The sequence below is a fragment of the Salvelinus sp. IW2-2015 genome, linkage group LG13, assembly GCF_002910315.2.
Source record: "Salvelinus sp. IW2-2015 linkage group LG13, ASM291031v2, whole genome shotgun sequence".
Classification (NCBI taxonomy): domain Eukaryota; kingdom Metazoa; phylum Chordata; class Actinopteri; order Salmoniformes; family Salmonidae; genus Salvelinus; species Salvelinus sp. IW2-2015.
The window spans coordinates 26852277-26877195 of record NC_036853.1 but is presented as its reverse complement, the minus strand read 5'-3'; the positions used below and the strand labels follow the sequence as shown (position 1 = coordinate 26877195).

The 24919-nt window shown below is 42.3% G+C and overlaps 2 protein-coding genes across 7 annotated transcripts in view; one reads left to right on the top strand and one right to left on the bottom strand.

The window, feature by feature from the left end:
* szt2 (SZT2 subunit of KICSTOR complex) overlaps positions 1 to 21623 on the bottom strand; it is a 114128-nt gene extending 92505 nt beyond the window's left edge. For all 6 annotated transcript variants that reach the window (XM_023999423.3, XM_024147406.2, XM_024147409.2 and 3 more), the window contains exons 1-11: positions 21463 to 21623; positions 20689 to 20814; positions 20212 to 20385; positions 16050 to 16220; positions 15670 to 15813; positions 14515 to 14680; positions 14155 to 14261; positions 8956 to 9166; positions 1785 to 1955; positions 983 to 1214; positions 281 to 410 (exon numbers count right to left, since the gene is read on the bottom strand). In XM_023999423.3, the coding sequence (XP_023855191.1) occupies positions 281 to 410; positions 983 to 1214; positions 1785 to 1955; positions 8956 to 9166; positions 14155 to 14261; positions 14515 to 14680; positions 15670 to 15813; positions 16050 to 16220; positions 20212 to 20385; positions 20689 to 20814; positions 21463 to 21486 (1656 nt within the window). In that variant the 5' untranslated portion in view covers positions 21487 to 21623. The remainder of the gene's footprint in view (positions 1 to 280; positions 411 to 982; positions 1215 to 1784; positions 1956 to 8955; positions 9167 to 14154; positions 14262 to 14514; positions 14681 to 15669; positions 15814 to 16049; positions 16221 to 20211; positions 20386 to 20688; positions 20815 to 21462) is intronic.
* Positions 21624 to 21666: 43 nt separating this feature from the next.
* Positions 21667 to 24613, top strand: med8 (mediator complex subunit 8). The gene is made up of 7 exons (XM_023999425.3): positions 21667 to 22001; positions 22215 to 22336; positions 22671 to 22815; positions 22993 to 23133; positions 23668 to 23755; positions 23916 to 24152; positions 24419 to 24613. The coding sequence occupies exons 1-7, from the start codon at positions 21996 to 21998 to the stop codon at positions 24484 to 24486; spliced, it is 807 nt and encodes a 268-aa protein (XP_023855193.1). The 5' UTR covers positions 21667 to 21995; the 3' UTR covers positions 24487 to 24613.
* The last annotated feature ends 306 nt before the right edge of the window (positions 24614 to 24919 follow it).

The window sequence follows — 24919 nt, the reverse complement described above, 5'->3', positions numbered from 1 at the left end:
GAAGGAAACAGCAGAGGAACACTGTGACTACCTGTCCTTAGGTCACTAGGACCAATGGCCCATATTCATAAAGTGTCTCTCAGAACAGTAGGATATATAGGATCAGTTTTTCCTTTGTGATTATAAGATGAGTTTTGTCTAGAGCATCATGAATACAAACTACATAAAGTGGGGACCTGATCCTAGATCAGCTTTATGAATATAGGTCAATGTAATAATGAATTTGAAAAATCAGTGTTAGTAAGTGTAAAGGAGACACCAGAGCAGACAAAGTACATACAGGCGTGGTGGATCCAGGCGGGATGTAGAAGAGAGGAACTCCGTTCTTGGTGCTCTCAGGGATTGTGTAGTTCTCTGGGAGAGAGTTAAAGGATTGCAGGTGGACCAGCATCTGATCTGTCTGGTTTATACTGTGAAGACAAAGAGCATAATAACATGTGTCTGATCAGGACAAATTCACAGTATACACGTTCAAAATCTTGCACTTCGAATTCAATTCAGTGTTTCCCCTATATTTACTGACGCCACTCCAAATTATTATTATTATTATAATTATTTGTTTTAATAATTTCCGGTATAATAAAATGTTTTCAGTGTAAACTTAAATGAATAAAACCAGAGACAAAGTATATACAATTGATAATGTAGCTACAGTATATATGTTTAAATAAGATCATCGTTGAGAACTAACAATCACCAAAATAAAAACTAGACAGTTAGAGAGAATCTAACATTTAAAAAAATGGTATGTGGACCCCATTGATTTTGATATGTTTGAGTCACTCAGATAGCATAAGAACACGGCATAAGACAAGGCAAAATGTGTAGAATTGCTTTAAAACAATTTTAAAGTAGGTTCTATGATTATCCATTATAGGAGTATATATATTTTTAAATAGAAAGGTATCCTTGACAATGAGCTGTATCGGTGTTTCCCTAGCAGTTTCCCTAGCCAGGTAAATACAGGTGAGTCAAAGGTCACCTCTGCAGTGTGTTCCAGAATCGCCTGATGACGGAGGTACGGTAGGTTGAGGTGATGGGTTTCCTCATGGTACAGCTGATATCATGGAGGATGTCGTAGCTTCCCTCCATGGTGACCTCTACCCAGGTGGTCCTCTTGGCAGGATCCAGGGGCCACTGGGCCACTGCCAGGTACTCTATACGCATGTTGTGTTTCCACAGCAACACCAGCTTCACCTCCAGCTGGGTGCCACCTACGGGAGGGACCAAAACACAAATTGAAACATTTTTGTAGTTTGATTTATTTAACACTGTATAGAGTCTGGAAAAGAGGAAGAAAGTTGGCCTTGTGGATGCACTTGCAGTAAAACAGATGTTCTATATCGTGGGTCTTCTGTGGACAGTAGAAAGTCCACAGAGTCTAATCCCACCTTCCTGCTCTCTCTCTGTCGAGACGTCTACTTTCGGAGCGGACTTGACTGGAAGTCTATGGCAGGAGCGGACGAATTGGCTGATCTCTCAGCCAATCACCACCTAGCACAACCCTTAGAACCTCCTCTCTAGATTGTGGACTTTCAAAGTGTGAGCAGTGCAACTGGATCGGAACAAATAATATGGTCGCTGTGATAGAACATTTCTTTTTTTGTTGTGATTTTCTGCAAGTCCCATCTAACAGAGCTGTAATAGGCTCTCTTTCTCTCCCATCTCAATTTTAACCCGCACCCCTTTCACTGCCACTTTGTTGCAAAGTGTTTCCAGCCTCTATCTTTGTTAGCAATTTAGCCTGGGACGAGGTTAGGCTTGAGGCTGGTGTGAGCCGGTACCTTTAGTGAGGTTGATCTCCCTGATGGTGTATCCCTCTCTCAGTCTGACCGACACCACACTGACCAGGTGGGCGTGCACTTCCTTCTCTGTGTGCTTCTTCCTCCTCATCACTAGCGCAGGGTTCCCACTGGCCGACACCAGGTGCTCGTTGAACAGCTTGTGCTGAGACACTGGAAAACAGAATTTGGAACATGCCAACAAGATGTTCAACGTTTACAACAGCGTATAATTAGGCAATTCGTCTGCCTTTTAACCAAAATAATGTCTGCTGAACTGCCTGGCAGCACTGGATCATTTCTCTACCTCAATGCTTTATTTTAGAAGCAGTGAAGGGATGTGAGAGAAAAAAAAAGCATATATGAAATGAAAGTACGATTATCAACATCATGCATTTTCACTTCCTCTGTTGATATCGCCACTGTGACAAGCTCTCGTCCAGTAAAATAATTTACCGGTAGGTATACTATCTAACGTAAAGAGATATATTGGGAAGGAAATACTCTAAAAAGCAGCAGGGGAAAAAAGACAACCCATTTCATTATGTCTAAGTGAAGTCAGACGCAGCCATTAAACATTGTACTTTCATCGGCATCTCTTTATGCTAAACCTCTCACTATGAAAACGGACTTCTATTCAGTGAGCAGCCATCACTGTGGGTGTCTCCAACACGATTCACAGATAATGACAGGGTTTGGAAATGACAAGAGGCTTGCTTAAAAGCCACTGTGTTTGGGCTGTCACAGAGAGCACAATCAAGAACACTATATTTAAAACAAACTTGTTTCAGCCAAAATTGCACTCTGATGGGATCGGGGACACAGCAGCAGAAAGACAACTTCATTTTCAACATATTGATACAGCCTAAGTGCTAAAACTGTACAGTTTTGATTTGTAACGTTCAAATAGAGTATAGTCTTTCACATCATGATATATCGTCTTGCACTTCACATCTCGGGCATCTTGCACCTGTATGGCGCTTCATCAGGAAATGCATCGCTGACGTTGTCCCCACAGTGATGTTTCGCTGCTTCCCCAACAAAAGCCCTAGATTAACACTGAGGTATACACTAAAGCAGAGAGATACTGCACACAGGGCTATCGCAGCCAACACCGAGGCTATGGATGAGGACACTAACATGTACAAGACGTCCCGCTGCGACCGCCGCAGAGCCGTCAAACAGGCAAAAGGACAATATAGAAACCAGGTGGAATGCTATTGCACTGACTCCGATGGTCAACGCATGTGGAAGGGGACACAGTCCATTACGGATTACAAAAGGTAGACAAAGTCTGCATATATTTCACCTTTAATTATAATGTCAATACTAGCTACAGTGGTTAGCTAGCTTGGAAGAAGTATTTAGTGTTGTGTGCATTGTGTCTGTGCACTTAGCTAGCTACCATCCCATTGCCTACATTGCATTTTGTTGTCACTCCTGTTGGCTCCCCCACGAACGTGCTCTCTGATTGGCTCCAAGTTGTTGGCCAATGACGAGCAGTGCAATTCTACAAGTAGAAACGGTAGGTTTGTCGCTACCGGGTCAGCAAGCAGCAGGTATCGCTTTTGTTCTAACAAGAGAAGGAACAGCCTCCCACTGTGATAAGCACCGATAGGAAGACTATCGGCAGTTAGATTCTCTGTGTCTTTCATGCTTTAGGAGGCTACCTGCTACAATGGATGCCGCCCCGCAGCACTAACATCTGTAATCATGAAGTACTCTGAAAGGCTGGTCATGGCACACATCACCTCCATCATCCCAGACCCACTCCAATTTGCATACCGCCCCAACAGATCCTCAGGCGATGCACTCCACACTGCCTTCTCCCACCTGGACAAAAGGACTACCTATGTGAGGATGCTGTTCATCGACTACAGCTCAGCATTCAAAACCATAGTGCCCTCCAAACTCGTCACCAAGCTTGAGATCCTGGAACTGAACACCTCCCTCTACAACTGGATCCTGGACTTCCTGACGGGCCGACCCCAGGTGGTGAGAGTAGGCAACAACACCTCTGCCACAGTGACACTCAACACGGGGACACCCAGGGGTGTGTGCTCAGCTCCATCATGTACTCCCTGTTTACCAACACGCACGACACCATCATCAAGTTTGGTAATGACACGACGGTGGAAGGCCTGATCACCAACGGTGATAAGACAGCCTGCAGGTCAGATAACTGGCAGTGTGGTACCAGGACAAAAACCTATCCCTCCACAAGACCAAGGAGCTGATTGTGGGCTACAGGAAACAGGGGGGGTCCACACCCCCATTCACATCAACGAGTGCGGTAGAGATGATCAAGTTCCTCAGTGTCCACATCACCGAGGACTTAGCATGGTCCTCTCACACCAGAGCTGTTGTGAAGAAGGCACGGCAATGCCTCTTCTCCATCAGGAGGATGAAATGATTTGGCATGGCCCCTCAGATCCTAAGCAACTTTTACTGCTGCATCATTGAGAGCATCCTGACTGGATGCATCACCGTCTGGTATGGCAACTGCACTGCCCGCGACGGGAAGGCCCTACAGAGGGTGGTGAGGACGGCCCAGTGCATCACTGACAAACAGAATCCTAAACAGCTTCTATCCCCTGGCCATAAGACTGTGAAAGGCTCACAACCTCTCCCACAGACTATCCACCCACTCAGACAACATATGCTGCTGCTAAAATCATTATTGATTAGATGTATTATTCCATTAATATGCTGTCGATTGATTATTGATTGCCATCTCTGCAGCACTCCACCAAATCAGTCCTTTATGGTAGAGTGGCCAGACAGAAGCCACTCTTCAGTAAAAGGCATATGACAGTGTGGTTGGAGTTTGTCAAAAGCACCTAAAGGACTCTCAGACCATGAGAAATAAGATGTTTTTGGTCTGATGAAACCAAGATTGAACTCTTTGGCCTGAATGCCAAGCATCGCGTCTGGGGGAAACCTGGCAACATCCCTATGGCGAAGGATGGTGGTGGCAGCATCATGCTGTGAGGATGATTTTCAGCGACAGGGATCCTGATAAAACATCTCTGGAGAGACCTGAAAATAGCTTTGCAGTGACGCTCCCCATCCAACCCGATAGAGGTTGAGAGGATCTGCAGAGAAGAATGGGAGAAACTTCCCAAATACAGGTGTGCAAAGCTTGCAGCGTCATACCCAAGAAGACTCGAGGTTGAAGTCGCAGCCAAAGGTGCTTCAACAAAGTACTGAGTAAAGGGTCTGAATAGGGAGAAGGTCAGAGAACTGGCATTGTGGTGCCAGGACAACAACCTCTCCCTCAATGTGAGCAAGACAAAGGAGCTGATCGTGGACTACAGGAAAAAGCAAGCCGAATAGGGCCCTATTAACATCAACGGGGCTGTAGTGGAGCGGGTGGAGAGTTTCAAGTTTCAAGTTCACCAATGAACTATCATGGTCCGAACACACCAAGACAGTCGTGAAGAGAGCACGACCACACCTTTTCCCCCTCAGCAGACTGAAAACATTTGGCATGGGTCCCCAGATGCTCAAAAAGTTCTACAGCTGCACCATCGAAAGCATCCTGACTGGTTGCATCACTGCCTGGTATGGCAACTGCTCGGCATCTGACCGTAAGGCTATACAGAGGGTAGTGCGTACGGCCCAGTACATCACTGGGGCCAAGCTTCCTCCCATCCAGGACCTATATAATAGGCTGTGTCAGAGGAAAGGCCATAAAATTGGCAGAGACTCCAGTCACCCAAGACATAGACTGTTTTCTCTGCTACCGCACGGCAAGCGGTACCAGAGCGTCAAGTCTAGGACAAGAAGTCTCCTTAACAGCTTCTACCCCCCAAGCCATAAGACTGCTGAACAATTAATCAAATGGCCACTGGACTATTACATTGACCCCCCCCCCCCATTTGTTTTGTACACTGCTGCTACTCGCTGTTAGTACAGCTGAAAACTGCTGTTCTGATTAACTCTTTGGGCTGCAATCCCGACACAGGTACACTTATGACAACATCCAGCTCAAGTGCAGGGCGCGAAATTCAAAATCTAGTTTGTTAAAATATTTAACTTTCACACATTAACAAGTCCAATACAGCATATGAAAGGTAGACATCTTGTGAATCAAGCCAACATGTCCGATTTTTAAAATGTTTTACAGGGAAGACAAAATATGTAAATCTATTAGCTAACCACGTCAGCAAAAGACAGCACTTTTCTAACTGCATCAGTTTTTTACTCCGTCACTAGCTATCACTAATTCGACCAAATAAAGATATATATAGCCACTAACCAAGAAACAACTTCATAAGATGACAGTCTGATAACATATTTATTGTATAGCATATGTTTTTTTTGAAAAATGTGCATATTTATGGTATAAATCATAAATTACATTTCAGCTACAATCAGAAATACCTGTCTCTTATACACATCTAGATGTGTATAAGAGACAGCATTTACAGACACCAACGTCAAATAACTAATTACTCATCATAAAACATATCTGAGAAATACATACTGTGCAGCAATTGAAAGACAGGATTCTTGTGATTCCAGACAATATTTCCGATTTATTAAATGTCTGTCTCTTATACACATCTAGATGTGTATAAGAGACAGGGGTGTCCTTTGTCCAGATGAGTCGTTGTTTGGAGTCAGAATGGCAACTTTCCCTTCTCACTTAGCATTGGCACTGGTCGACTGGCACGGATTTGTCCAACGTAAAAAAAAGTCAGAGAACGGAACACGGCAAAACTCCCGAAAAAAATTCAAATAATCTGATTAAACTATATTGAAAAAACATACATTACGATGATATGGTCTCATTTATCAAATAAAAACCCAGCCGGAGATTGTTCCCGTCCAAAACAGCAGCAAAACAGAACGCAATATCACTCCCAAGTCGCGCGCTTCAGACTTCCGGAAGTGGTCGGTCACGTCAAAGAAATAGCTCTTATTCAACCTCTGAACAAGATGATCACAAAATTTCTTCTCTCACACCCTCTTGACACCCAGAGCAAGGCGTATGGAGTGTACGTAGGGTCTTACGTATAATGACCATGTATAGGCATAACGTTGAAGCGAGCATAGATTCATGACATTCTACTTCTTGGTCAGGGAAAGTGCTGCCAAATGACTTCTGTACCACTCAGAGAAAAAATTAGAACGGTTTTAGAAACTAGAGATTGTTTTCTATCCAATATTAATAATAATATGCATATTGTAAGAGCAAAAATTGATTAAGAGGCCGTTTGAAAATTGGCACATATTTTCCAGTTTTTCCAATACGCCCCCTGCAGCCATAACAGGTTTTAAAGAAGCAATAAAACAGTATCTGGAGCATCAGCATTTGTGGGTTCAATTACAGGCTCAAAATGGCCAGAAACAAATAACTTTTTTCTGAAACTCGTCAGTCTATTCTTGTTCTGAGAAATGAAGGGTATTACATGTGAGAAATTGCCAAGAAACTGAAGATCTCATACAATGCTGTGTACTACTCCCTTCACAGAACAACGCAAACTGGCTCTAACCAGAAAAGAAAGGAGTGGGAGGCCCCGATGCACAACTGAGCAAGAGGACAAGTACATTAGAGTGTCTACTTGAGAAACAGACGCATCACAAGTCCTCAAATTGCAGCTTCATTAAACAGCATACTGGAGTCGCCTCTTCACTGTTGGCATTGAGACTGGTGTTTGCGGGTACTATTTAATGAAGCTGCCAGTTGAGGACTTATTAAACAAATCAAAATAGATTTGAGATTCTACAAAGTAGCCAGCCTTTGCCTTTGACAGCTTTGCACACTCTTGGCATTCTCTCAACCAGCTTCATGAATGTATTTCAATTAACAGGTGTGCCTTGCTAAAAGTTAATTTGTGGAATTTCTTTCCTTCTTAATGAGTTTGAGTCAATCAGTTGTGTTGTGACAAGGAAGGGGTGGAATACAGTAGAAAGCCCTATTTGGTAAATGACAAAGTCTATATTATGGCAACAACAGCTCAAATAAGCAAAGAGAAATGACAGTCCATCATTACTTTAAGACATGAAGGTCAGTCCATCTGGAAAATTTCAAGAACTTTGAAGGTTTCTTCAGGTGCAGTCTCAAAAACCATCAAGCGCTATGATGAAACTGTCTCTCATGAGAACCGCCACAGGAAAGGAAGACCCCGAGTTACCTCTGCTGCAGGCTGTGTAAGGGCTATTTGACCAAGGAGAGTGATGGAGTGCTGCATCAGATGATCTGGCCTCCACAATCACCCGACCTCAACCCAATATGAGTTTGGGACGAGTTGGACCACGAGTTGGACCGCAGAGTGAAGGAAAAACAGCAAATGCCCAGCATATGTGCAAACTCCTTCAAGACTGTTGGAAAAGCATTCCAGATGAAGCTGGTTGAGAATGCCACGAGTGTGCAAAGCTGTCATCAAGGCAAAGGGTGGCTACTTTGAAGAAACTCAAATATAAAATATATTTTGATTTGTTTAACACTTTTTTGGTTACTACATGATTCCATATGTGTTATTTCATAGTTTTGATGTGTTCACTATTATTCTACAATGTAGAAAATAGTACAAATAAAGAAAAACCCTGGAATGAGTAGGTGTGTTCAAACTTTTGACTGGTACTGTATATTTTGGGGTAAGGTGACTAGACGTCAGGATATATTATAAACCGTTTAGCAGCAGTGTATATGATGATGGTATGTGAGTGTGTGTCCGTGCGTGTGGAGTCAGTGTAAATGTGTGTGCATGTTGTGTGTGCGTAAGCAAATAAAGTGAGTCGGTGAGTGAGTGAGTGAGTGAGTGAGTGAGTGAGTGAGTGAGTGAGTGAGTGAGTGAGTGAGTGAGTGAGTGAGTGAGTGAGTGCGTTTTGGAGTGTCAGTGTGCGTGAGTGTGTAAAGTCCTGTGAGTGTGCTTAGAAACTATAAATAAAATACAAGGGTGTAGCCATTTTGTTAGCTATTTAGCAGTCTTATGGCTTGGGGATAGAAACTGTTCTATTTTCTATTATTATCATCATCATCACTGAACTGTTGGAAAGAGCTCTCAAGTTAAGAATTTCACTGTACTGTTTTACACCTGTTGTATCCTAGGCTCGTGGCGAATACACATTCAAACTTGAAACATTGTCAATGTCAAATATCACAATATTCAACTTAATCATATAAATCGGCCCAACCCTTAACGAATGCCATGCTCTTTCTTACCACAGTAGTACTCAGGGTTCATGGATTCGCTGGTCTTGAGGAAGGAGTATGTGAGGAAGGCCTTGTGGTAGGTGTTCATATCCTGACTGGCCAGATCAGGCTCAGGGCAGCTGGACAGGTATGAGCCAAAGGTCGCCAGGGAGATAAACTTCATCAACTCAACATTAGGGATGTACCCAAAACTACAATTGTAGGAGTAGGCCCCACCCACCTAACAGACAGACAAAGAGAATAGCAACAAAATATGAAACAAATCACAACTACAGACTCTCCACAATATGTAAATTACAGCGGGTACATAAGTATTCATACCACTTGGATATTTTTTCGCATTTTGTTGCGTTACAAAGTGGGATTGAAATGCATTTAATTGTACATTTGTCATTGATCTACAGAAGATATTCCATGATGTCAAAGCGAAAAGAAAATTCTACAAACATTTATAAGTTAATATAAATTAAATAACTAAAATATAGTCGTTGCATAAGTATTCACCCCCTTTGTTGACGCAAGCCTGAACTAGTTCAGGAGTCATTTAGGCTTGCGTGTGTATGGACCATGAAAGTTCGTTGGTGATGTGGACATCAAGGAAGTTGAAACTAAAATGTGGGTTTACACATGGGAATTGGCCAATATGGATAGGGCTAAATTTAAATATTTGTGACAGAATAAATATGAAAAGCATAAGCATGGTAGCAATTGAAAGGGAACCGTTGGAGAATATGGGACAATTATTAGACCAAAGTTGAGGACACAACAGTTCACCTGACAGAACTGAATCCAAACATTACACTTTTGATTTTACGTTACATTTACCATACTTGTTGATAACGAAATCTGAAAATACTCTGGATACATTCAGTAACATAAGAATATTCCTGAAAAATGTGGGGTAGGACAGGTATGAGTTATAGTCTTGCTAACACTAGCCTCTCTACATCCCTGCTGTGTAGTCATGTGGGTCGCGTGTCAGCCACGCTAGGTTACGAGTGTTAAGCGCTACCAAATCACATACGTCCAACAAAACACATCACTGAGTAAGTGCTTGCTTATTTTCAAGCGTAGTGGTAGCTGCATCAAGAAACGGGATGGAGATAAGCACAGGCAAAATCCTAGAGGAAAACCTGCTTCAGGCTTTCAACCAGACACTGGGAGAGGAATTCACCTTTTAGCAGGACATTAAACTAAACTCGGCAAAAAAAGAAACGTCATCTCACTGTCAACTGCATTTATTTTCAGCAAACTTAACGTGTGTAAATATTTGTATGAACATAACAAGATTCAACAACTGAGACATAAACTGAACAAGTTCCAAAGACATGTGACTAACAGAAATTGAATAATGTGTCTCTGAACAAAGGGAGGGGTCAAAATCAAAAGTAACAGTCAGTCTCTGGTGTGACCACCAGCTGCATTAAGTACTGCAGTGCATCTCCTCCTCATGGACTGCACCAGATTTGCCAGTTCTTGCTGTGAGATGTTACCCCACTCTTCCACCAAGGCACCTGCAAGTTCCCGGACATTTTTGGGGGGAATGGCCCTAGCCCTCCGATCCAACAGGTCCCAGACGTGCTCAATGGGATTGAGATCTGGGCTCATAGCTGGCCATGGCATAACACTGACATTCCTGTTTTGCAGGAAATCACGCACAGAACGAGCAGTATGGCTGGTGGCATTATCATGCTGGAGGGTCATGTCAGGATGAGCCTGAAGGAAAGGTACCACATGAGGGATGAGGATGTCTTCCCTGTAACGCACAGCGTTGAGATTGCCTGCAAGGACAACAAGCTCAGTCCGATGATGCTGTGACACACCGCCACAAACCATGACGGACACTCCACCTCCAAATCGATCCCGCTCCAGATTACGACGGTGGGTTTGTGTACGACGGTGGGTTTGTGCCCATAGGCGACGTTGTTTCCGGTGATGTCTGGTGAGGATCTGCCTTTCAACAGGCCTACAAGCCCGCAGTCCAGCCTCTCTCAGCCTATTGCGGACAGTCTGAGCACTGATGGAGGGATTGTGCATTCCTGGTGTAACTTGGGCAGTTGTTGTTGCCATCCTGTACCTGTCCCGCAGGTGTGATATTCAGATTTACCGATCCTGTGCAGGTGTTGTTACACGTGGTCTGCCACTGCGAGGACGATCAGCTGTCCATCCTGTCTCACAGTACGGACATTGCAATTTATTACCCTGGCCACATTTGTAGTCCTCAAGAATCCTTGCAGCATGCCTAAGGCACGTTCACGCAGATGAGCAGGGACACTGGGCATCTTTCTTTTGGTGATTTTCAGAGTCAGTAGAAAGGCCTCTTCAGTGTCCTAAGTTTTCATAACTGTGACCGTAATTGCCTACCGTCTGTAAGCTGTTAGTCTTAACGACCGTTCCACAGGTGCGTGTTCATTAATAGTTTATGGTTCTTTGAACAAGCATGGGAAACAGTGTTTAAACCCTTTACAATGAAAATCTGTGAAGTTATTTGGATTTTTACAAATTATCTTTGAAAGACAGGGTCCTGAAAAAGAGACGTTTCTTTTTTTGCTGAGTTTACAACACAAGGCCAAATCTACACTGGCGTTGCTTCCAAGAAGACAGTGAGTGGGAAAATCAAATCAAATTATTTGTCACATGCACCAAACAGAACACCTTACCGTGCAATGCTTACTTACAAGCCCTTAACTCCATTTCTTGAACTGCGTTGTTGATTAAGAAAATATTTACTAAATAAAAATAAATAAAAATAAAAATATAAAAGTTACAAGAAAATTACATAACAATAAAGAGGCTATATACAGGGGGTAGCGGTACCAATATCAATTTGCGGGGGTACAGGTTAGTCAAGGTAATTTGTAAACTAACTATGCATAGATAATAAAGAGCGAGTAGCAGCAGTGTAAAAACAAAGGGGTGGTGGGGTGTCAATGTAAATAGTCCGGGTGTCCATTTGATTAATTGTTTAGTAGTCTTAAGGCTTCGGGGTAGCTTTTGTTAAAAGAGCCTTTTGGTCCTAGACTTGGCGCTCCGGTACCGCTTGCCGTTCGGTAGCAGAGAAAACAGTCTAAGACTGGACTGGAGTCTCAGACAATGTTTTGGGCCTTGCTCTGACACCGCCTAGTATAAAGGTCCTGGATGCCAGGAAGCTTGGCCCCAGTGATGTACTGGGCCATATGCACTACCCTCTGTAACGCCTTACGGTCAGATGCCGAGCAGGTGCCATACCAGACAAAGATGCAACCGGTCAGGATGTTTGATGGTGCAGCTGGAGCACTTTTTGAGGATTTGGGAACCCATGCAAAATCTTTTCAGTCTCCTGAGGGGGAAAAGATGTTGTCGTGCCCTCTTCACAACTGTCTTGGTGTGATTGGATCATGAAAGTTCGTTGGTGATGTGGACATCAAGGAACTTGAAACTCTCGACCCGCTCCACTTCAGCATCGTCGATGTAAATGGGGGCCAGTTCAGCTCTCCTTTTCCTATAGTCCATGATCAGATCCTTTGTCTTGCTCACATTGAGGTTGAAGTTGTTGTCTTGTCTCTGACCTCCTCCCCATAGGCTGCCTCATCGTTGTCAGTGATCAGGCCTACCACCGAGTCGTCAGCCAACTTAATGATGGTGTTGGAGTCGTGCTTGGCCACGCAGTCGTGGGTGAACAGTGAGTAGAGGAGGGAACTAAGCACGCACTCCTGAGGATCCCCAGTGTTGAGGATCAGCAAGGCAGATGTGTTGTTGCCTACCCTTACCACCTGGGGCCAGCCCGTCAGGAAGTCCAGGATCCAGTTGCAGGATCCAGTTTCCCTTTATAGTCTATAATAGTTTTCAAGCCCTGTCACATCTGACGAGCATCAGAGCCGGAGTAGTAGGATTCAATCGTAGTCCTGTATTGACGCTTTAGCTGTTTGATGGTTCGTCTGAGGGCATAGCTGGATTTCTTATAAGCGTACGGTTTAGTGTCCCGCTCCTTGAAAGCGGCAGTTTTAGGTTTTAGCTCTGTGCGGATGTTGCCTGTAATCCACGGCTTCTGGTCGGGATATGTATATGCGGTTATTGTGGGTACGACGTCGTCAATGCACTTATTGATGAAGCCGGTGACTGATGTGGTGTACTCCTCAATGCCATTGGAAGAATCCCGGAACATATTCCAGTCTGTGCTAACAAAACAGTCCTGTGGTGTAGCATCCGCGTCATCTGACCACTTCCGTATTGAGCGAGTCACTGGTACTTCCTGCTTTAGTTGTTGCTTGTAAACAGGAATCAGGAGGATAGAATTATGGCCAGATTTGCCAAAGCTTTGTATGCGTCTCTGTGTGTGGAGTAAATGTGGTCAAATGTTTTTTTCCTCTGGTTGCACGTGACATGCTGGTAAAAATGAGGTAAAACGGATTTCAGTTGGCCTGCATTAAAGTCCCCAGCCACTAGGTGTGCCGCTTCTGGATGAGCATTTTCAAGTTACCGTTTTGACTTAAATCTGCTTGATTATCTATGGCAAGATTTGAAAATTGCTGTGTAGCCATGACCCTCAACTCCTTGACAGAGCATACATTTTGTTTTAAGAATAATGGGCAAACATTGCACAATCCAGGTGTGCAAAGCTCTTAGAGACTAACCCAAGAAGACTCACAGCTATAATCACTGCCAAAGTTCTTTCTGACATGTATTGACTGAGGTAAATACTTATCTAATCAAGGTATATTCGTGTTTTCATACACTTTTATTACTTTTTAAGAAATGTTAGAAAGGAAAACCCCTTTGACATTAGAATATTTTGTGTACACCAAAAATTCAATTAAATAAATTTTATTCCCACTTTATAACACAAAATGGGGGTGAATACTTACGATACCCACTTACGATACCCACTGTACATAAAAATATATTCAGAATGAACTTTGATTACAAAAGTACTTTCATTGAATGATAGATATTAGACAGTAATTAGTAAATGGACTTTTGTAAAGGGCAGTTGCCTGCTAGTCTGGAATCCAAACTGAATCCATGCTGCGTTTCACTTTGATTCACTTATTTAAACAGAGCATGGATTCAGTTTGGATTCCAGGCTAGTTGCCTGCCTCTGTTGAGAAGATACAACAATCTATGCAGTAGATGACAGACAGCAGTTCTCATGGTGTGTCATGTTGTAATGTAGACTGAATACAAATAGCAGTTTGACCCACTGGGATATGTTGTGGCATGTTTCAGTACCTGGACGAAGGAGCAAGCGATGGTTCCACTCCTGAGCTGGTTCAGAAGGGTCTCACACACAGCCACATCAGGCACACTGGTCACCCCATCTGTGATGATGATTATACCTGGGAGAGGTGACAGGAACTGTGTCATAGGTCTAAAATAATCAATCATATATAAATAAATCAGATCTCCCTTCGAATGGTGCCTTTAGACAATTACTCCGATAGTGCCCTTTCAGACCTGGCTAGATCACTCAATAGGCTGTAATAAAGGAGGACCTTATAAGTCTGACTCAAACAAGTGTCATTTCTCCCTATGGAACCAGCCTTGAGAAGCTCAACTTTAACAGTGAAGGTATTGACAGACTTAACCAACCTGCGGAGGAGTTGGGGGGCAGCAGCTGTAGAGCTAGGATGCCCTGTCGCACCATGCTGACCAGCCCGACGTCTGCAGTCACCATGGAAACGCCATGTTTCCTCACAGGCACCTCCTCCATGGTGATGTCACTGCCAAGCCCGGAGCACGGGATTGGCCCATCAGACTATCAGAGACAAATTGAATAATAATCAACTGAGATCAACCTGGAAATTATATCAAACATCTTCTAACAACATTTTCATAGTCATACTCTACTCCAGAGCCATATACTGTACAGTCAGGTACAAAATTATTGGCACCCATGATAAAGATTAGCAAAAGAACTGTATAAAATAAATAATGCAAATACTGAACTACTGTAAATTTTTGCTCCCAAAAATTTTGAAATTATATTATTTTGTACTAATACAATTCCTCAGAGAAATATATTTTGTTAAACAAGTAATAATGTGATGATAACGACACTGAGCCTTTTTCTAAAATGTTTTATGTGTTGGAGACCACATTGGGAGGGACCTTACACCATACAGAACCTTTCCAGATGCTTGATATCCTTCGTCTGCACTTAAGGACTGCCCTCTTCAAATTCAAACCACAGGTTTTCAATGGGGTTCTTTCAATGGAGACCATTTGTCTCTTTCAATTGTGAGTTCTTTGCCTTTTCCCATGGTGATGAATAACAACGTGATTTTACATGTGTATTACCTAATTTTTATACCACAGTGAAACAGAAAGCCATGGAAGGCCATAATACAATTCCTTAAAATACGACTAATAAAAATTAAAAGTAGAATCTTAATGCAGATGTAATTTGTTTGTTTATATTTATAAGAATCTTTAGGGTTGGCAATCATTTTGACCCCTATCTTTTAGAATTTTTGAATTTTTTTAACAAATCTCTTTCTCTTATTATATAATATAATATAAAATAATATAATTTATTTTTGAGCATACAATATAGCTCTGTATTTGAATAATTTATTTTATACACAATTTTTTGCTCATCTTTATCAAGGGTGCCAATAATTTTGGACCTGACTGTATTATACATATGTAATTATATGGTTCTGTTCTAGAGTAAAAAGATTGACGGATGACCTAAAAGGTATTGTAATAACCATATAGTACTGTAATAACCATGTGTCCTCTTGCCTGGTCGTGCTGCTGTTGAAGATGGCTGTGCTGCTGTTGTAGGACCTCTGCAATGTTGTTCTCCACTGATCGCAGCTGCTGGTAAACCTGGTGTAGGAACTGAACCAGGTCTGTACGATTCAGCTGACAACCCTGCACCAACACCTACAGTCAAAGCAGACACAACACAGTTTCCTTATAGGTGTGATGGAGAGTGCTTCTAGTTTTCAGTAGGGATACACTTAACAATCAGCTACATTGGCTCACATGAATAGAATGTATTACTATAGTTCCCGTCCCCTTGGATAGCACATCTACCTGCACCAGCAAAATAATGATTTCATCTGTCTCTCGTTCAATCACCAAGTAGTATATCATTTTGATATGAATAATATGATCACCTGGTGTGTATTGAGCCCAATAATGGAGGAATAAGCCAGGATAGTGACAAAGATTTCCGGCTGGAAAACAAGATCTGTGCCTGGAACATTGAAGGGTCGGACCAGTCCAGCTAAGCATCGTGACAAGGCATGGAATACCTCATCAAATATCATCTCCCCCGTGCTGTCATCCTGTGAACAGAAGGCAAAACTAACATGATGTACCTAACACACCAAACAACACATCATGAGGAGGATCTGCTCTTGGCAGTAGACCAAAATAGCTATAGCATGAAAGTGTGATATGTAGCACGATTTTCATAAAGGATTGTAAACTTCCTCCTGCCGTCAAAAAGAAAAGCATCCCTTCATAGATTCCCATAGATGCTTGTAAAATAGTCATATTGCACACATTGTAGGGTTCAAATCCAGGTCTCCTGCATGCCATTGCTTATAACGGCGTGCTTGTTTTCTAATGGAGCTCAGCGGTTCAGAGAACCACCTCCATTATAGGTTTTCCGTTAGGAAATTGTAGCGCCGGACAACATGACCAGGAATATTTTAATTTACTGGCCATTTGAGAAATTTACCGAAACCATATGCATTGGCTGCATAACCCATTAGGGCATCCACCTACGACGCTCAGAAATCACATTTAGATTATGGTCATTCAAATTCGCAATTTGGGCAGAGTGCGTGGCCCGCGGCTGTCAGTGAAAAGTAATTCAAATGTGTGTGAACATAATGTGTCTTGTGAATAACATAACATGTTGAGACAAGAAGAAGGGGAGGGGTGTGTGGCAAATATATAGGCTAGTCTCTCTCCAGAATGGCTCAGCCGTCTCCCGCCAATTCTTAGCATTCATTGTTTAACTTTGTGAACTGTTTGCCCTTTGATTGTTCATTTTGATCATTTCCCCATTACATACAGTACCAGTCAAAAGTTTGGACACACCTATTCATTCAAGTGTTTTTATTATATTTTGACTATTTTCTACATTGTAGAATAATAGTGAAGATGTCAAAACTATGAAATAACATGTATGGAATCATGTAGTGAGCAAAAAAGTGTTAAACAAATCTAAACATATATCTTTTTTTATTTGAGATTCTTCAAAGTAGCCACCCTTTGCCTTGATGACAGCTTTGAACAATCTTGGAATTCTTTCGACCAGCTTCACCTGGAATGCTTATCCAACAGTCTTGAAGGAGTTCCCACATATGCTGAGCACTTGTTGGCTTTTCCTTCACTCTGCGGTCCAACTCAACCCAAACGGGTTGAGGTTGGGTGATTGTAGCTTTATTTAATGTTTTATTTATCTGTTATTTTACCAGGTAATTTGACTGAGAACACCTTCTCATTTACAGCAACGGCCTGGGGAATAGTTACATGGGAGAGGAGGGGGGTGAATGAACTAATCGTAAGCTGGGGATTATTAGGTGACCGTGATGGTTTGAGGGCCAGATTGGGAAGTTAGCCAGGACTCTGGGTTTAACACTCCTACGATAAGTTCCATGGGCTCTTCAATGACATCAGAGAGTCAGGACACCCATTTAACACCCCACCCGAAAGACAGCACCCTACACAGGGCAGTGTCCTGGGATATTGGGATATTTTTCAGAGGAAAGAGTGCCTCCTACTGGCCCTCCAACACCACTTCCAGCAGCATCTGGTCTCCCATCCAGGGACTGACCAGGACCAACCTTGTTTAGCTTCAGAAGCAAGCCAGCAGTGGTATGCAGGGCGGTATGCTGCTGGCTATAGATGCCAGGTCATCTGAGGCAGCACTCAATCACGCTCCTTCATGGTCAAATATCCCTTACACAGCCTGGAGGTGTGTTTTGGGTCAGATGGGATTGCGTATCGCTGTGGTAGTCATACTGGTTAAGTGTGCCTTGAATTCTAAATAAATCACAGACGTTGTGGGGTTGCTTTTCTGGTGACACTATCACACCTCCTCCTCCATGCTTCACGGTGGGAACCACACATGCAGCGATCATCCGTTCACCTACTCTGCGTCTCACAAAGACAAAGCGGTTGGAACCAAAAATCTCCAATTTGGACTCATCAGACGAAAGGACAGATTTCCACCGGTCTAATGTCCATCGCTTGGGTTTCTTGGCCCAAGCAAGTCTCTTCTTGTTATTGGTGTCCTTTAGTAGTGAGTGGTTTATTTGCAGCAATTTAACCATGTAGGCCTGATTCACACAGTCTCCTCTGAAAAGTTGATGTTGAGATGTGTTTGTTACTTGAACTCAGTGACGCATTTATTTGGTCTGAAATCTGAGGTGCAGGTAACTCTAATGAACTTATCCTCTGTAGCAGAGGTAAACCTGGGTCTTCCTTTCCTGTGGCTGTCCTCATGAGAGCCAGTTTCATCATAGCGCTTGATGGTTTTTGAGACTGCACCTGAAGAAACCTTCAAAGTTCTCGAAATTTTTCAGATTGACTGACCTTCATGTCTTAAAGTAATGATGGACTGTCATTTCTCTTTGCTTATTTGAGCTGTTCTTGCCATAATATGGACTGGGTCTTTTACCAAATAGGGCTTTCTTCTGTATACCACCACTACCTTGTCACAACACAACTGATTGGCTCAAACTCATTAAGAAGGAAAGAAATTCCACATATTAACTTTTAACAAGGCACACCTGTTAATTGGAAAAGCATTCCAGATGAAGCTGGTTGAGAGAATGCCAAGTGTGCAAAGCTGTCATCAAGGCAAAGAGTGGCTACTTTGAAAAATCTCAAATATAAAATATATTTTGATTTGTTTAACACTTTTTGTGTACTACATAATTCCATATGTGTTATTTCATAGTTTTACTGTATTAACTATTATTCTACAAATGTAGAAAATAGTACAAACAAATAAAGACAAACCCTGGAATGAGCAGCTGTGTCCAAACTTTTGACTGGTACTGTATGTCACCAGCAGTAAATATATGTAATTGGGAATTGATAAATAGAGTAGCTCAACACCTACAGAAAGGGAGGCAGACAGACTGAGTAGAGGACTGCAATTGAAAGAACCTGAATGTATCATATTTTCTGTTTTTGTCAGCTTTATGTATTTGGACTTAATTGACAATTAAGTTACATGCCTACGGCTGCATTAGCCTATAGGCTATGAGTTCCATGCGCTAATTTCTTTAGCCGCCAATGGATCACGGTGTGTCAATGTGTCCATATGGCAGAGGCTGGTGCTCTCGCAATAGTTGAATTTGAACTTTTAGATCTATACAATTTTTATTTTTATGATTAACCACGTGACGATTTTAAGAAACAAAAATGTTTTTATTAAAATTAAAAACTCTTCCATGGAAATGCACATTTGAAAATCATAACTGGCACACAGATGGGTACAAATGGTTGGATAAATTGTAAGCTACCACAAACTTGAAACTCACGCACCTATGAAGTCTTTATAAAATAATTGCCTCCACGTTTCCATGGTTGGATTTGTCTATAGGCTACTTTGAAGCAAGGTAAGACACGCCTCATAATATGGTGTAAAACATTCAGGTTTCAAACAATTAAGTAGGTCTATGTTTTCAAAATGCATACTGCCTCCAGCTCATATTGTAAAGTGGTGGTGACGCGCTGATAGTCTGTTGCCTGCACTTGAATGTGAGGCGCCCTTCAATTAGGCTAAAAATAGTAGGCCTAGCTTTTTTAAATCGTGCACAAACAGATTTTAACACACGATTGCATGTAGAATTGTTGCGCAATGAATGGGCTTATTACAAAAGCCAGCTGCAGGAGAAATCCCTCTCTGTATGTTGTATGTTTGTGATAGTTGTGTTGGATAATTAAGATAGGCTACATGATGATTAACGAAAATACACACACAGCTATTTAATTCCACTATATTATGCAAATTAACCCAGACAGATAATCATGACGGTATTTCCGTCATGACGGTATTGATGTATTTCCGTCAACTGGTATTTCCATCTATGAATAAAAAGTATTATTTTACAATGGGATGCTTTTTCTCCTGGTCATTTTGGCCAACCACAGTTTTATAAATCTGCTTTTCATTTTTTTGGGGGGGTGCAAAAGCCGGCAATTGCGGGCTAATGGAAAACCTGCTCCATTAGGTATCTGTTTTAACCCAAGTAGCCTAGATTGTGTTTAGTAGCCTAGTTTGTAACTTGTTGAAGAAGCCTCTTTACTCACCACGATCCCAGTGGAGGGGCTGAGGTCCAGCTCGATGATGAAGCGGTACCTGCGGGCCAGGAAGGTGACCCGAGTGGAAGGTACCAGCAGGTAGGGTATGGTGGAGGGGGAAAAGTCTGGCTGCCATCCCTTCGGCAAGATGCTGAGCAGATCCAGCTCATTCTCAGAGTTCAGCTGCACAGTAGGTGGAACCACAACAATCATCATCAACAACAACCCAACGTAAATATGATCATTTAGCAGACGCTAAGTTTCATTCAAAGCAACTTGAAGTGACACATCAATTCAGTATATATGGACCATGCGGGAACATCAGTACATCATAATCATAAAAATAGTGATTGAACCATCTCCTCTGGGCTGGTCCCAGATCTATTTATGCTGTTTTTCCAACCCCTATGGTCGTTGTCATCGACGAGACAGCACCACAGATCTAGGAGCATGCTACATCTCCTCCAGTAGAGCTAATTAACCCACCAGTTCAGACTTTGGGACCGGCCAGATGACCTGGTTGAGCTTGCCCAGGAACCAGGCCAGACGTACATTCCGTGAGATACGGTACTCCTCCTTCATCAGCAGGTACACCTGGTCTGCCTCCTCCACCTGAAGAAAGAGAATATCTAAACATATAGTATTCTCCTGAAAAGAATGACAGACCCTGATCACCCATGCATGTTTCTGCAAATATCTTGGTGAAGTTTGACACCTTGATGAACTTTTCTAATGGGTACTGAGGTCGCAGACTGCATCTGCAAAGGAAGGACTATCCTGACACTGTACCTTTTGTTCAATATTGTCTTAGGAAGAAGATACACTTTATTTATGTCAGTATGAAGGCTTTACCACAATACATTGACAACATTAAACATTTAGCATATTCTGGGTGTAAGGTTTTCCAAATAGTATCATATGCCATTACGCTGTGACATCATTGCAAAGCTTAATGAGCAGCAATCTGATCCCAATTTGACTCATGGGATGCACGGCATGACACTGGCCAAACAACTTGGCTATAGCTAAATATGGCCTGTCAAGCTACTGTAATTGTCCCTGTATTTTACAGCATGTGTAACGTTACAGTATCTTTGGTATGCTCAGTTCAGGCGCGAGCGCTTTGCAACACACCAACTAAAGTTAGCGTTGCTCTGCTAGCTGTTTTACTTGGAGAAGTTAGCTATAGCTAGCATAACAAGCTATAGCTAGCGCTAGTGACAGGTCAGGGCTACAAAAACATGAACCTCAGTAAATTACCTCGTTGTCCTGTCTCTCTGCCATGCCTTGTATGGCATAACTAGCAGGTTCTGTGAAAGCTCCGAGGATATTTTCCGGACCTGGCTGACATATAACGATTTGTTTAGTTCGTTTTCATGCACGATTGCTGGCTATCGTTGTATTGTTTATTTAGTTAAGAAGCACGTGATCTGGATGCTCGCGTCCTAGTCTTTCCGCCGGAACAACACAGCTAGGCTTAGACAACGCAACAACAACAAAAAAAGCTAGGCTTGGACGGTTTTGTAGTTCTAATTTATTTTGATTCCGATATGACCAGCTTTCTGAAAAATAATGCGTGCAGATAAGCGATATAGCATATATTATTAAATATTTCACGGAATGATGACTCAAAGACACGATTATGTGGCGACTTCAGTATAAAGATGTGGAACATACAGCAAAATGATTCTCAACGGGGCATGCGCACTGTTGCGCTCATTGTTTACTTCCGGTTAAGATTTTTTTTTTTTTTTATCTAGCTAGCCAGTTACCATAAAGAGAGGCTGATAAAAATGCAGGTAAGGTGCGTTTTCTACAAATGTTAAATTCCTAAGCAGTCAGTTGTTTGAAATTCCATCCATTGAATAAAAAAATCACCATCGCAGGTTAAATATTTCGTTTGATTCAGCACACATTACCCCATGTCACTCTGCTACTTTAGCTAACCAACGATAGCTAAAAAACTAACGTTATTTAGCTAATCAAATGTCTCTTTAATTGTTTATATCAAGCAACGGGAAGAAAAACTACTGGACGCCTCCGTGGAATCCCTTATTTCCCGCGTGGCTCATCTCAAAAACGCTCTTCACAGTTTCATCTACAAGTTGGAAAACGAGTATGAACGACTGACATGGTACATTAAGTGACGAGCTAACTTTAGACAGCATTGCGCATGCAACACTTTGAAATGATGAGTTAGTTAGCCAACTCTCGAGAACCCAAGCCCGTACAGCCATTGGGTTCTCATTCAAACAAATTACCACAGCGTGGCGTGTATAATTCTGAGTTTGGAGAAAGCGAACTAAGGTCCTAGTGTTGCTTTTAGAAAAACATCACGTAAACCAATATGTAAGACTTGGCTAGCTAACGAGCTATTTGGATAAATGCATATGATTGTCTGAAAATGAATATACTCTACTAGCTAATGAAGTTGTTGTGTCTCTGTAATTGAACAACTTGGACAACAGGCCCTCAGTGTTGGACAACTTTGCCCTCCTGTCCGGTCAGTTGAATACCATCAATAAACTGTTGAGGAATGAGAAGACGCCATCTTTCCGTCAGCAGGTCATCATCCCCCTTCTGCTGTCTCCAGACAGGGATGAGGAACTAGCTGTAAGTATATTTTCTGTGGATATGGATTAGCCTGGTTAAACCAGACTGTGCTCACTAAGTGAAACAATGGTGAGAATAGCTTTGATTCCGATTTAACCAGGCTAGAGGAGGATGGATTTACAGATACCATTACCCTAGTCTTTGCTTACATCCATACATACTGCGCCCACTCTCCAGAAACTGACAGAGCAGCGTGTGCCTGTGTTCAGCCATGAGATTGTGCCAGATCACCTGCGCACCAAGCCTGATCCTGAGGTGGAGGAGCAGGAGAAACAGTTGAGTGCAGAAGCTGCCCGGATAGGACCTGAGGTGGCACAGGTAAACAGACATGGTCTTTATCTAAACATACAAGTCCTTTATGGTAGGTGTGTGAGGAGAGTAGGTCCCTGGTTCACATAAGGCAACCTGTATCCTTTTCATAGTACTGAGTGAAGTTGTACATCCACCATTTGTTGGAAAGGACAATACGACAAGAAAATATTGAGGCCACTTCAAGCAAGTGTGACGGACCTCAATATGCTTGCTTAGCAGCTTCACTTCCTCCCGGTCTCGGTACAGTGCTGTACAACAGCTCATACCAGAGTCGTCTGCCCGCTTGACAACGCCGTTAGCCAGTTGTGCCACTGAAAAGGCACCAATTTGGCGAAGCGAGTGGATACATTTCAAGCTGTGGAGTAAGCTTACAGTACAATACCTTTATTACATAATTAACATGACCATGGTGTGTGGTGGGAAGACACAATTCTAAGTCAAATGGTACTTGTCATGTAACGCACATTGAAGTCTTTTTATCCCACAACTATATTTGGAAGCAATGAGTAACAAAAGAATCCCTTGTTTTTCCCACAACAGAAACAAATCCAGACACTGAATAAGCTTTGCTCAAATCTACTGGAGAAACTGAACAATCCTCGCGATGATAGGGATGCAGAAAGTACAGGTACACTGATTGAACCAATAATGTTTTTTACCTGAACATTTAAACAAGCTAACCTAAGAACTGCGTTATGGAGTTGCTATTGATGCTTATTTACTCAATGTACACACTGTCTAACCTAAGATCCATGTTATGGAGTTGATACTTATGCACTCTGTTTCAGCTATACGGCAGAACAAACCATCATTCAACACCGCTGACACCAATGCACTGGTGGCAGCGGTGGGCTTTGGCAAGGGGCTTTCGAAGTGCAGGCCCCCTGGGCCAGTTGCCCCTGGTCACCCAGGACAAGGACCCATGATGAGTGGAGGTCCCACCTTACAGCAAGTTACCATTGGTGGGGGTTCAGGCCAGCAGCAAGGCATGGGGCCTGGTGCTCCTCAGCAACAGGGACAGCCAGGTATGATGCGCCTGAATATCATTATCTGGCTTTGCTATACTTTGAAGTCTTGTATTTATTTGAAGGCCCTAAATCAAGGTTCTATAGACTTGTATAATAAAGGCAGTTGGTTGCTCAGACACAGATTATACCGAGTCCTGGACTAAAAATAACTAAATAGAGAACTTGGCTTAATGTGTATCTGGGGACCCGGCCCTAAAGGTATTGATCAAAGGACTGCTCTGTAACTGACCTTTTTATTATTATTACATTTTTTGGATTTTCAGGGAAAATGCCAAGCAACATCAAGACAAACATCAAGGCTGCCTCCTCAATGCATCCTTACAACCGATAAGATTCTCTCTCTATCCCATACTGAGAAAGTGTTCAGAATGCTGAGAGAGTGATGTAAAGCAATGAAAATATTCATATATGCTGTGTTATCTTTTATCTTTTGATTAAATAAATCCATTTGAAAAGGAGGTGTCATACAGTGTCGGTGAATGTAGTGAAACGGATATATGTGCTTCAATTTGTGAACACTAGATGGCACGGTCTTCCCATTTATATTCGAGGGACAAGACATTTTGAGAACTTGGTAATTGCTGCAGGAGAATCTAAATGAGATTTGATATTAATATTGAATGAAGGGAATATTAGCGCTTTATTTTTCGATGTACCTTTATCCAGATAACCCACAATATGTTAATTTATCACACAAAGAAAATGTGTTATCACAGACATGTTGAGCTATGTCTTTCAAAATATATAACACAAGTGTGGAGTTT